Source organism: Bombina bombina, chromosome 1, assembly GCF_027579735.1.
Source record: "Bombina bombina isolate aBomBom1 chromosome 1, aBomBom1.pri, whole genome shotgun sequence".
Lineage (NCBI taxonomy): Eukaryota > Metazoa > Chordata > Amphibia > Anura > Bombinatoridae > Bombina > Bombina bombina.
The window spans coordinates 217,763,695-217,778,025 of NC_069499.1; the positions used below are offsets into that span (position 1 = coordinate 217,763,695).

At 40.1% G+C, this 14,331-nt stretch overlaps 1 protein-coding gene across 1 annotated transcript in view; it reads left to right on the forward strand.

The window, feature by feature from the left end:
- The window catches only part of TOGARAM1 (TOG array regulator of axonemal microtubules 1), a 334,226-nt gene that overhangs the window by 72,181 nt on the left and 247,714 nt on the right, over positions 1 to 14,331 (forward strand). Inside the window, 2 exon segments of the mRNA XM_053697849.1 lie at positions 8,442 to 8,568; positions 10,216 to 10,284. Coding sequence (XP_053553824.1) covers positions 8,442 to 8,568; positions 10,216 to 10,284 — 196 coding nt within the window.

Consider the following 14,331-nt stretch of genomic DNA (forward strand, 5'->3'; position numbering starts at 1 on the left):
GGCAAGATTTCAGATTCAGAGCCTTTGACTGATTCAGAGGTTGTCTCTTTCCGATTTAAACTAGAACACCTCCGTCTGTTACTCAGGGAGGTGTTGGTTACCTTAGATGACTGTGATTCCACAGTAGTAGTCGCTCCTGTGAAGGCGAGTAAATTGGACAAATATTTTGAAGTTCCGACTTTCTCCGATTTTTTTCCAGTTCCTAAGCGAGCTTTGGAGATTGTTTCTAAGGAATGGGAGAGACCAGGTATTCCCTTTTCTCCGTCTCTTATTTTCAGGAAGATGTTTCCTATAGCTGACGCTATCAAAGAAACTTGGCAAACGGTTCCTAAGGTGGAAGGGGCTATCTCCACCTTAGCCAAGCAAACTACTATTCCTATTGAGGATAGTTGTGCTTTTAAAGACCCCATGGACAAGAAGTTGGAGGGTCTGCTTAAAAAGATATATGTTCACCAGGATCTGCAGTTGCAGCCGGCTGCGTGCATTGCTACTGTCACTAGTGCGGCAGCTTATTGGTTTGATGCTCTGTGTCTGAGACTTCTTTGGAGGAGATTCAAGATAGGACTAAAGCTCTGTAGTTAGCCAATGCTTTTATTACGGATGCTAATTTAGCAGCTAAGAGTCCAGGGTTTTCTATCCTAGCCCGCAGAGCTTTGTGGTTAAAACCTTGGTCTGCGGACGTTTCATCTAAGTCTAAACTTCTAGCTATTCCTTACAAGGGAAAGACCTTGTTTGGACCTGGTCTGAAGGAAATTATCTCTGACATCACGTGAGGTAAGGGTCATCTTCTTCCTCAGGATAAGAGAAATAAGCAAAAAGAATGACAAAATAATTTTCGTTCCTTTCGCAATTTCAAGGGAAATTCCTTCTCTTCCTCTTCTAAACAGGAGGGAAACTATTCGCAATCTAAGCCCACTTGGAGACCCAACCAGCCTTGGAACAAGGGTAAACAGTCCAAGAAGCCTGCTGCTGACTCCAAAACAGCATGAAGGGCATGCCCCCGATCCTGGACCGGGCAGACTTTCTTCGTTCAGGCTTGGGTGCGAGACGTTCAGGATCCCTGGGCTATAGAAATAGTGTCCCAGGGATACAAACTGGAGTTCAAAAATGTTCCTCCTCGAGGAAGATTTCTTCTTTCAAGATTATCTGTAAACCAGATAAAAAGAGAGGCGTTCTTACTTTGTGTAACCTCTCCTCCCTGGCAGTGATTATTCCTGTTCCTCTGCAGGAACACGGGCAGGGTTTTTATTCAAATCTGTTTTTTGTTCCCAAAAAGGAGGGAATTTTCAGACCTATTTTAGACCTTAAGAAACAAGTTCTCAGAGTTCCGTCCAGGGGGGATTTGATTTAAATCAAACTGATTTAATTCACAATTTAAATCACAATTTAAATCACTAGTTAGTAAGGCTTGATTTAAATCGTTTTTCTACATAAAGACTAATTCTTGCTGGTATAACTTTAATTTGCAAGTAGATGAAGATTTTTAGAATAACAACTTTTCATATTAGTTTTTTTATCCACAGTTTAATAGGTTAATCAATATAATTCATATTTGGACAACTTTTCTGTTGTACTTAGGAAGGAGAAAAATAATCATTACCTTAATAATAACAATTTAAATAGATTTATTCAACTGAAACAATAACATTACAGCATATGTTATTTGCTTAAACAAACATCCATGTTTGTTAACTAATTTGGCTAAACAAAATATATATATTTTAAGAAACTTAGACTGTCAGCCCAGCCTACACATGAAAAACTTAAATACTGTCCTCTGTAGCTCACTCGTCATCTTCAGCTTCTTCTTTGTTCATAATCAGGAAAAGAAAAACAAGCTTTCCTGCTTTATCGGGTCCCAAACGATTTCTCAATTTAGAATGAATGAGTCCAAAGGAAGAGAATATTCTTTCAACGCCTGCAGAAGAAGCTACTGCTGTTAAAAGTGAAATCATTACTTGAACAGTCTCTAAAGCCAAGTGCTTAAATGACTTCCACCAGTTCACTGGTGTGACTTTCTTTAAAATATCTTCAGCAAACATATATTTCTTGAATGGTTCCCCCTTAGCTTTAAGGTTTATTATAGTTGGCATTACAGATGGATGATTGCTGGATACCCATGTCATAGCTAACTCCTCTTCCTCAGCACTTAAATTTTGACCCTGATACTGGATATTGACAATATTTGCCAAAAAATGAGCTGGAGACAGTGCTTGTCCCAAATCCGATTTAAATCCAAAAAATCTGATTTAAATCCAAAAAAAACAATTTAACCCCTTAACGACCGAGGACGTGCAGGGTACGTCCTCAGAAAAAAGGCAGTTAATGCCTGAGAACGTACCCTGCACGTCCTCGGTTTGGAAAGCAGCTGGAAGCGATCCTGATCACTTCCAGCTGCTTTCCGGTTATTGCAGGATGCCTCGATATCGAGGCATCCTGCAATAACAATTTTTGCCCCTCCGGTGCAGAGAGAGCCACTCTGTGGCCCTCTCTGCACCGGACATCGATGGCCGCATTCGTTGGTGGGTGGGAGCGTAAATGGGAGGTGGGTGGGCGGCCATCGATGGCTTCTTAGTCAGAGAGGGGGGCGGGATCGGGGGCGGGATCGCCGGGGGCGCGCACAGGCGCGCGCGCGTGCACAGGGGGCGGCGGGAGGGCGCGTGCACGGGGAGGGAGCGGGTGGGAACCGCTTACACTACAGAAACTTGTACATATTTTTGTACAATAGAATAAAAAATAAAACGTAATTGAAGGGATCTGGGAGGGGGTGGGGGATTGATCTGGGGGAGGGGAGCTACACTACAGAAAAAACTGAAATAAATGAAAAAAAAAACATTTTTATATGCAAACTGGGTACTGGCAGACAGCTGCCAGTACCCAAGATGGCCCCCAATAAGGCAGTGGGGGGGGTAGAGAGCTGTTTTGGGGGGGATCAGAGAGGTTGGGGGCTAAGGGGGGATCCTACATAGCAGCATATGTAAATATGCTTCAAAAAAAAACAAAAAAGTAAAAAAAAAAACCTTTTATTTTAGTACTGGCAGACTTTCTGCCAGTACTTAAGATGGCGGGGACAATTGTGGGGTGGGGGAGGGAAGAGAGCTCTATGGGAGGGATCAGGGGGTCTGATGTGTCAGGTGGGAAGCTGATCTCTACACTAAAGCTAAAATTAACCCTGCAAGCTCCCTACAAGCTACCTAATTAACCCCTTCACTGCTGGGCATAATTCACGTTTTGTGCGCAGTGGCATTTAGCGGCCTTTTAATTACCAAAAAGCAACACCAAAGCCATATATGTCTGCTATTTCTGAACAAAGGGGATCCCAGAGAATCATTTACAACCATTTGTACCATAATTGCACAAGTTGTTTCTAAATAATTTCAGTGAGAAACCTAAAGTTTGTGAAAAAGTTGACTATTTTTTTTAATTTAATCGTATTTGGCGGTGAAATGGTGGCCTGAAATATACCAAAATGGGCCTAGATCAATACTTGGGGTTGTCTACTACACTACACTAAAGCTAAAATTAACCCTACAAGCTCCCTACAAGTTCCCTAATTAACCCCTGCACTGCTGAGCATAATACACTTGTGGTGTGCAGCAGCATTTAGCGGACTTCTAATTACTTAAAAACAACGCCAAAGCGATATATGTCTGCTATTTCTGAACAAAGGGGATCCCAGAGAAGCATTTACAACCATTTGTGCCATAATTGCACAAAATGTTTGTTAATGATTTCAGTGAGAAACCTAAAATTTGGAAAAATTTTACTTTTTTTTTTTTATTTGATCGCATTTGGCGGTGAAATGGTGGCATGAAATATACCAAAATGGGCCTAGATCAATACTTTGGGATGTCTTCTAAAAAAATATATATACATGTCAAGGGATATTCAGGGATTCCTGAAAGATATCAGTGTTCCAATGTAACTAGCGCTAATTTTGAAAAAAAGTGGTTTGGAAATAGCAAAGTGCTACTTATATTTATGGCCCTATAACTTGCAAAAAAAGCAAAGAACATGTAAACATTGGGTATTTATAAACTCTGGACAAAATTTAGAAACTATTTAGCATGGGTGTTTTTTGGTGGTTGTAGATGTGTAACAGATTTTGGGGGTCAAAGTTAGAAAAAGTGTGTTTTTTTCCATTTTTTCCTCATATTTTATAATTTTTTTTATAGTAAATTATAAGATATGATGAAAATAATGGTATCTTTAGAAAGTCCATTTAATGGCGAGAAAAACGGTATATAATATGTGTGGGTACAGTAAATGAGTAAGAGGGAAATTACAGCTAAACACAAAGACCGCAAAAATGTAAAAATAGCCTTGGTCCCAAACGGACAGAAAATGGAAAAGTGCTGTGGTCATTAAGGGGTTAAATAAAAAAAAAAAAATCAGATTTTTTTTTTTAAAAATTGATTTTTATCCACCCTGGTTCCGTCTTTCAAGATGGAAACTATTCGTACCATTCTTCCATTGATCCAGGAGGGTCAATTTATGACGACAGTGGACTTAAAGGATGCATATCTATACGTTCCTATCCACAGAGATCATCACAAGTTCCTAAGGTGTGTCTTTCTGGACAGACACTTTCAGTTAGTGGCTCTTCCTTTCGGGCTGGCCACGGCACCCAGAATTTTCACAAAGGTTCTGGGGTTTCTGCTGGTGGTTTTAAGACTGCAGGGCATTGCAGTGGCGCCTTATCTGGACATATTCTAATCCAGGCGCCATCTTGTCAACAAGCATGGTCCCATACCGACATTGTACTATCCTTCCTGAGGACTCACGGGTGGAAGGTAAATCTGGAAAAGAGTTCCTTAATCCCGAAAGCAAGGGTGACTTTCTTGGGAACTGTAATCAATTCTATATCCATGAGGATTTTTCTGACAGAGGTCAGGAAATCAAAGAGTCTAGATACCTGCCGAGCCCCTCAGTCCAATCCTCGGCCGTCAGTGACCCAGTGCATGGAAGTAATCGGACTGATGGTGGCGGCAATGGACATCATCCCATTTGCTCGGTTTCACCTCAGACCTCTGCAGTTAAACATGCTCAGGCTGTGGAATGGAGATTATGCAGACTTGTCTCCTCAAATAACCCTGGAGCAGGAGACAAGGGATTTACTTCAATGGTGGTTGTCTCTGGATCATCTATCCCAGGGAACATGCTTTCGCAGACCATCCTGGGTGATTGTGACAACAGATGCCAGCCTTCTAGGGTGGGGGGCTGTCTGGGGTCCTCTAAAGGCTTAATGAGTGTGGGCTCCGGCGGAGTCTGTTATTCCTATAAACATCCTGGAACTGAGAGCGATCTTCAATGCTCTTCTGGCCTGACCTCAGTTGGCTTCGGCCCAGTTCATCAGATTCCAGACGGACAACATAACGACAGTGGCTTACATCAATCATCAGGGAGGAACGAGGAGTTCCTTAGCGATGACAGAGGTAGCCAAGATAATCCGGTGGACGGAGGCCCATTCTTGCCATCTGTCAGCGATCCACATCCCAGGAGTGGACAACTGGGAGGCGGACTTTCTGAGCAGGCAGACCTTTCATCCGGGAGAGTGGGAGCTCCATCCGGAAGTATTCTCCAACCTGATTCCCAAATGGGGTCGGCCGGAATTAGATCTCATGGCATCTCGTCAGAATGCCAAGCTCCCGAGATACGGGTCAAGGTCCAGGGATCCTCAGGCAGAACTGATAGATGCTCTAGCAGTTCCTTGGTCCTTCAGCCTAGCATATCTTTTTCCCCCGTTTGCTCTTCTTCCTCGGGTCATTGCTCGAATCAAACAGGAGAAGGCATCAGTGATCCTCATTGCTCCTGCTTGGCCTCGCAGGATTTGGTATGCCGATCTGGTGTACATGTAATCCCTGCCACCTTGAAGACTGCCATTGAGGAAGGATCTTCTCATTCAAGGTCCCTTCCTTCATCCAAATCTAATTTCTCTGAAGCTGACTGCTTGGAGATTGAACGCTTAATTCTATCCATCTATCTATCTAGACCTTGATTCAGGTGTGTAAGCCTGTAACTAGAAAGATTTACTATAAGATATGGCGTAAATATCTTTATTGGTGTGAATCCAAGGGCTACTCATGGAGTAGAGTTAGGATTCCCAGACTTTTTTGTCTTTTCTCCAAGAAGGATTGGAGAAGGGTTTATCGGCAAGTTCCCTAAAGGGTCACCTCTCTGCCTTATCTATTTTGTTACACAAACGTCTGGCTGATGTCCCAGATGTTCAATCCTTTTGTCAGGCCTTGGTTAGGATCAGGCCTGTGTTCAAACCAGTTACTCCTCCATGGAGTCTGAATTTGGCTCTTAAGGTTCTTAAAGGGGCTCCGTTTGAGCCTATGCATTCCTTACATATTAAGTTGTTATCTTGGAAAATTTTATTTCTTGTTGCTATTTCTTTAACTCGAAGAGTGTCTGAGCCTTCGGCGTTGCAATACAATTCGCCTTACCTTATTTTCCATTCAGATAAGGTAGTTTTACGTACTAAACTAGGGTTCCTTCCTAAGGTTGTTTCAGACAGGAACATTAATCAGGAGATTGTTGTTCCTTCCTTGTGTCCTAATCCTTCTTCTCAGAAGGAAAGGCTTCTGCATAATTTGGACGTAGTCCGTGCTTTGAAGTTTTACTTACAAGCAACTAAAGACTTTCGTCAGTCTTCTTCTCTATTCGTAATTATTTCTGGAAAACGTCAGGGTCAGAAAGCTACGGCTACCTCTCTTTCTTTTTGGTTGAGGAATATCATCCGCTTTGCATATGAGACTGCTGGACAGCATCCTCCTGAAAGAATTATGGCTCATTCCACTAGGGCGGTTGCTTCCTCATGGGCATTCAAAAATTTAGCTTCTGTGGAACAGATTTGCAAGGCTGCAACTTGGTCTTCTCTTCACACTTTTTCTAAATTTTACAAATTTGATACTTTTGCCTCGACTGGGGCTGTTTTTGAGAGAAAGGTTCTTCAAGCAGTGGTGCCTTCCGTTTAGGTTCCCTGTCTTGTCCCTCCCTTATCATCCGTGTACTCTAGCTTTGGTATTGTAATCGCACAAGTAAGGATGATGATCCATGGATTCATTGTGTCTTTAAAAAGAAAAGAAAATTTATGCTTACCTGATAAATTTGTTTCTTTTTAGACACGAAGAGTCCACGGCCCGCCCTGTTCTTTTTAAGACAGGGTGTTCTTTTTTGTAAACTTCAGTCACCTCTGCACCTTGGCTTTTTCTTTCTCTTTCTAACTTCGGTCGAATGACTGGAGTGGGAAAAAAGGGAGGAGCTATTTAACAGCTCTGCTGTGGTGCTCTTTGCCTCCTCCTGCTGACCAGGAGGCGATATTTCCACAAGTAAGGATGATGATCCGTGGACTCATCGTGTCTAAAAAGAAACAAATGTATCAGGTAAGCATAAATTTTCTTTTCCCATGATGTCTTGTGCTGTTCAAAGTACAAGAGCTAGCTGTGGAGCTAAACTAAAGACATAGGGCAATCTGATGTGAGGTCTGATAGTGGGTGGGTTTCCATGATGCTAACAAATCCAAGCACCACACTCATTTTTGAATGTACCATGGGTGCTCTGCCTCCTTAGAGTGTCAACCCCTGGCTTTGCATGTATTGGTTCGATGCAAAATAAATGTTTTAAAAGTATTTAACACTGTCTACACAATTTGCCTTTCAAATATTTATGTTATGTTCTTTGATGTGGCCAATTAAGGATACCTGCAAATGAGCTCCTGCACTGATTGAGCAATTACTAGGTAGCTGATGCCTGTGGGATAAACCTGTTGGATAGTATTTTTGATGCCCGTGGGATAAACCCAAACCTCTCTGGGGGCAATGGATACCCCTGTTCTACAAAGTTTAAGTTCAGCTTCAAGAAAATACTGCTTTTTTTTGTGTGCTTTGAATAATGACATGAAATAAAAAAGTTTCCTTTCATGATTCAGATAGAGAGTGCATTGTTAAACAACCTTCTAATTTACTTATCATATTTGCGTCATTCTTTTTGTATCCTTTTTTGGAGTAGCTGCAATGTACTAATATGAGCTAGCTGCTGATTGGTGACTAGCTCCCAGTGGTGCATTTCCGCTCTGTCTGAATGATATCATTTTAAACAATTTTGGAGAGTTAAAATTTAATTTTAATATCCCTTTAGAAGACCAAACTAAAAGCAGCAGCACACTTACATGACTGGTAGGAATTATTTAGTTGCAGATGATGCTTTGTACCATACAAATTAAATTTTCCAAGCTGTCTCTAGCTGTTTTGTATGTGTTTGAGTTTTATCATGGTATAAAGTTGGTGGAATGCCAGGTTAGGTCTGCAGCGATTTGCTTGTAACAAGCTTATCTTAATAAGAGAACTTGGGAATTAGAGGCAGAAGCTGTTTTTTTTAAGACATTTATTATGCATTTCTTAATGATAAAACTCGTCTCTATGTTCTCCTGTTTGCAGTGCTCCTCTCGGTTTGATGGGCACCATACACCTATTGTAAAAACACCTATAGCGAAAACCAAAACTTCTGCTAGCAATACATCGCCTGAAAATCCCACCAATAATGCTAACCAACCGGCTGTGCCTGGTAAGAACTTTCTGTATATTTATTTACATTGTTCATTATATGCCTTCTAAGGTTACAGTAAAGCTGAATCTCTGTTTTCTGGTTTTTTTTTTTTCTCTCATTTCAAAATGTGTGAGAAATAGTTTTTCCTTTACATGAAATATACATGCAGGTTTTGGAGCTATGTTATCTGTGCAAAGGTATTTTACCATCAAAGGGATGTGAATAATGAAGTGTTTACTGATTAGTAGCTTAGAAGAAATTGAGTAAATGACTCATGATTGTCAGGTTAGTTAGCAACGGGCCTTAGAATACACAAGCTCTGCTTACTACCGCGTGCTGGACATGAATAATAAATAAAACCTGGGGATTTGTCAAAGTAGCGACTTGTAAAAACCTTACTAAAGAAAAACTTCCAAAGAGTTATATGGAAATTGTGTCCTTTTTAGAACAAACTTTTCTCTAAATTACACAGATTATCATAAAGTCACTTCATAATTATATTCTGTCTATGGTTGCGACAATAACCGAGAGATAATGGAGTTAAAAAAACTAGAAGTTTCAGTAAGCACATTTTAATTCTCCATCCATCACGTTAAATGTTATTTTAGCGTTAACATAAAATAATTGCATTAAACTGAATGAACCTTAAATTAATAATAAAATAAAATAATAAAAAAAAATATTTGTTTATTTCTGAAGTGAAATAATAAAGCAAAGCTAATTACGTTCCTTTTTTTTGTTTTGTTTAAGAATTCAATGTCATATCAGAAGTACATAAATATATTTATTTAGTAAAATCATGATGGTCCATAGTCCTCCATAACATATGGGATATATTTCCTGCCACTAGGAGGAGGTCAAGAACCCATATAGAGCTTAAAATCTCTCCCACCTCTTTGCGGTTTTGTTCTTGGCCACGTAGGAGTTGGTTGAGAATAGAGGTTGTTCCAGCTACTTGCTTATAGATTACAAATTGGGAGCTCAGACCTATGTGAGACCCAGAGTTCCTAGCTAGTATCATTTACAAAAAAGACATAGACATAAAAGACTCTTCACAGCAGCTGAATGATACAGGGGCATAGGAATACCCTGTTATGTGCACAGTATTTCCCTAACGGGATTTCAGCCATAACTAGCCTCAGGCGTCGTGGGGACTCGTCCCTAGCCTCCCCCAAGGGACACCGGTATTTCCTACTGCAATCCTCTGCGGTACTCTATGCCTGCACTGGATGTCTCTGCTAGATACTGCTGGAGCTGCATGGACATGGATTTGACATGCTTGGTAAGCCAGTGGAAGGGTGCTGAGTAAGGTAAGTGACTTTACACCGCACACACACAGTCTAGAGGCTATTTGTAGGTACTCTGACACAGGTACAGCATAGCCAGGGAACTTTACCTGTTCTCCTAATGACAACATTTTTTTTCTCTTTTTCAAGTCCCTACCTGTCCTATCATGCTCAGGGACATAGTCCTCTGGTAGCTCTGGGGATACTTTTGGGGGCACTTTTTAATTAGGTATATGGACCTTTAAGAAAACTGTCATCTGGTTAGTGCAGTCAACAGTTCAGTAGCTGGGAAACAGGTTTTTGTTTAGTAATTCAGGGAATGTTTTATGATTGGTGCACTAATTTTTGCTAAAAAGAACCATTTTTGTATTTACTGCAGCACCAGCTTTACTCCCGGCAGTAGCTCTGCCTCCTCATTGTTCCGGGGCTTTTTTTCCTCAGGAATGGGGTGAGTACCCATCAGTGGCTCTAGTTGTAACCACATAGCATGTCCTATGCTATTAGTGAACACAATTTTATAGTATATGCCCCCCCCTAGGTATATACATTTCATGCATTGTTCTCTGCATGTTTAATTCCAAATGCAGTCCTTCGGGATTTACCTGTATTTAATACAACAGAGATAAGATCTATTGGTATCTTTTTTATGCCTTTGTTATGTGCAATTTATATGGAATCTGGTCATGAATATCTGTAGAGATTCTTTAGAGATAAGATCTATTGGTATCTTTTGTATGCCTTTGTTATGTGTAATTTATATGGAATCTGGTCATGAATATTTTCACTATCTGTAGAGATTCTTTAGAGATAAGATCTATTTGTATCTCTTTTTTTAATTTATATAATTTTTATTAAGGTTGAACAAAAACTTACAGCAAAATAGATTTCATAGATGTACAATGAATCTTGAAACATATGATCTCATTTTAACTTGGAGTACAAATCTATCAACCATTTTTTATGACTTTGGGGGAATCAAGGAGGGGATGGGGAAAGGGAAGTGGAGGAGTTCCTATACATCCAGAGTATTCTGTTCACATTTAACAGCCAAATATATTACTTCAGCAAATAGGAAAAACAACACGTTTTATACTTTACTTCGAAATTTATAGTACAACTTAATAGTGGGGCAGTGTTTTAATGTTCCCATATGAACAACATACCTAGAATAAAATCTTGTTTTCCAATAAAGCAGTAATGCATTTTTTTCTAGTGTATTGGTATCTCTTTTATACCATTGTATGAGTGATTTATATTATGCACATCGGTTTATAATTGTGATGGTAAATCCTAGCGTATGTGAAATGCTAGGTTTTACCATTGGAACAAATAAAGGGGACTTTCAGTCATGAAGTATAAAATACTTCATGCTGAAAGCTCCTTTGTTTGCAGCGTTCGTCGCACTGAGCTGCTAAGGCAGCCTACGGCAGAACGGTATTTGGCTGAGAGGTGACGTTTCAAACCTCTTAGCCAATAGCCATGTATAAAAACTGGCGCCAGCTGGTGCCAAGCTGGATTTCCCGCACGGCTATTGGCTAAGAGGGGGGCAATGTCACCTCTCAGCCAAATAGCGTTTTGCAGTGGGCTGCCTCAGCAGCTCAGTGCGGCAAACGCTGCAAAAAAATAAAGGAGCTTTCAGCATGAAGTATTTTATACAGTACTTCGTGACTGAAAGTCCCCTTTATTTGTTCCAATGGTAAATCCTAGAGTTTCACAAACACTAGTATTTACCATCACTTTAGGCATTTATTATGAATATTTTCATTGACTATGCACATTGTATGTTTACTCTCTGAGTATATGCAGTCTCTGCTTATTCTGATACATGGATTTACTGTGCACCTATTGGTCTATATGTGCTGCTTCTCTAGTCAGGAAGGCCACATGACAGTCTAAATATATGCAAATGCTTATAGGGATAAAAAAAGAGTTATTTTATTATTCAGTCAGAACATACCATTTTAAAAAAAACTTTCTAATTTACATCTATTATCAAGTTTGCTTCGTTCCCATGATATACCTATGTATGCCTCTGGATCACTACATTGCAGGAAATAGTGCTGCCATCTGGTGCTCTTGCAAATGGATAACATTCTTGCAAAACATCTTCCATATAGTACTCCAGAAATGGGCTGGCTCCAAAGCATACGTCCCTGATTTTCAACAAAAGATAACATGACAGCGAAGAAAATTTTATAATAGAAGTAACCATCAAAGAAAAAAGTTGGGTTTCATATCCCTTTTGTAGGTACTGTACATGTATACTCTGATGCTTATGTCATGTACATATTTATTGCACTTATGTTTAAGTTTCTACATTTTGGGATCCGTCTGGAAAAATAGTTATCTGACTGATTTCTCTTTGTCCTTGAAGAGATTGAGCGTTTTTTATTCTCTTTGAAGCAGAGTCCTCCTCATTGGTTAATGGTCCCATCTAAAGGTTGCCAATGATTCTTCAGAGGCAGCAACTTTTTCTAAAAGGATTTGGAGGATAAGTGAATAATTGATCACAGTACCTGTGTAATCCCAGGGTGAAAATTTTTACCCTAATGTGTTTATTTTCCAAAGGGATTTACAATCCTTTCCTGGATTTAACAACCTTAAACATATTGATCAGGGTTCCCATAAAGGGAACATTTCTCGCTGTCCCCCCACCCCACCCCACTTAATCCAAAGGGTCAGTTTATGGCTATTATAGACCTCAAGGATTTTTATCTGCACATTCATATACACAGGGATATACTGGTAGAGTTTGTATATCTGCAAACTCTGTGCAATGACTAATTTAGCTTGCCTTGAACTAAGGATACGTTGTCTGACACCGTAAAATATAATTTGTAGCTGGAAATTATATACAGCAAAATACAGAGGAAATAAAGCTGAAGAAAATAACCTGCAAGTATTGTAGCTTTAAAGTTGCAAAGAATGTTATTATGCAACTTTAATGCAATGAGCAAAATGAAAATAAGGAAGTCCCAATATAAGAGAGAATAAGATTCTCTAGGAAAAGAACTCTGTTTTAAAACAGTACAATCCAGCTGAATCCAGCAAATAAATTTTATGCAAAGATTCAGAGTCACATAGAAATAATTGGAGGCAACAATTCAACTGTAGAAATAAGGACAGAGATAAACAGTGAATAACGTTTAGCTTAGGGATGAGGACAGCTAGTATGACAAGGATACTGAAATGTATATACACACAAGTTGTACATTACATGTATCGAGGAGTTGAAGCCCAGGATCACTTTTAGAGGCAGATACCTTCAGGTGGTTTGGTAAGTGTATTCTCACTGATTCTGAGAGGGCAGAGAGCAGACGACAGAAGTCAAAGTGGAGTGAGGTCTTTGATCCGGAATGAGGTGATAGATACGGCACAGAAAATGGAGGGAGTGCGGCCACACTGTTGAGACAATCGGACGTTCCAGATGTGGGAGAAGCAGATGAAAACAGAACTGCGGCTGCAGGAGTGAGAGGAGCCGGTAAGGTCTTTAGCAAGGCATCTTTAGGAAAAAGAGGTAAGAGCTGGGAAGTTCGCTGAAGACTTGGAGTAAATGTTCAAGATAACTAGACTAAAATGAGAATGCAAGTGAAGCCAGAATTCACTAGTTGCACTTGCAAAAATAATCAAGCAATGGTCTGTGTGAATGAATGCATTATATAGGGAGGTGATAGGAGGATCTACCCTTAAAGGGGTAGTATGACTATAACTCTTCCAGTTTGCCACTTTGTGTTGGACACAATCTTGCCAGTGATCAGAAGCAGGACATTTCATTTACTCACTATTTGGCTGATATACTAGTGCATTCTTATTTCCTGTCAATAGATATTGCTCTTACTCTCAAGCTTCTGTCTTTTTTAAAGACAATAGTTGGGGTATCAATGCACCTAAAACTCCTTATATCCTGCTATAAGGGTATTATTTACAGGAGTCATTATAGACTTAATCATTATGCATTAATAATAGACTTATATAATTAGTTTTCTGTTGGCACTTTGCAATATTAAGATTCAGAGGTTGTGTCTCTTCCTACAATGACCTACATTCCTTCCTCAGTGCATGGAGGCGATGAGTCTTATAGTAGCTGCTTCAGTCACAGTTTATTTTGCCCCCTTTTCATTTCGAGATCCCTGTAATGGCTTTGCTTTCTCAGTGGTCAAATAATTATCTACATTTGGCATACAGATTGCTTGCAATTTCTCCATCAGTCAATCTTTTTCTTGAGGATACAAAGTCGGTCTTTGTCCCTTGGGACATCCTTAGTTCGTCAGTCTTGGTCAATTGTGCTGACGGACGCCAGTCTCTCAGGCTGGAGGGTGGTCTGGATATCTCGAAGAGTTCAAGGAGTTTGTTATCTTCTAGAGGCAAGGTTACAAATCAATATTCTGGAACTTAGAGCGATCTTCGGGCTCTTCAGCTCTGGCCCCTATTGAAGGAGGAAAAGTGTATCTGATTCCCGTCGGACAGCATCTCGGCGGTGGCCTACATAAATCAT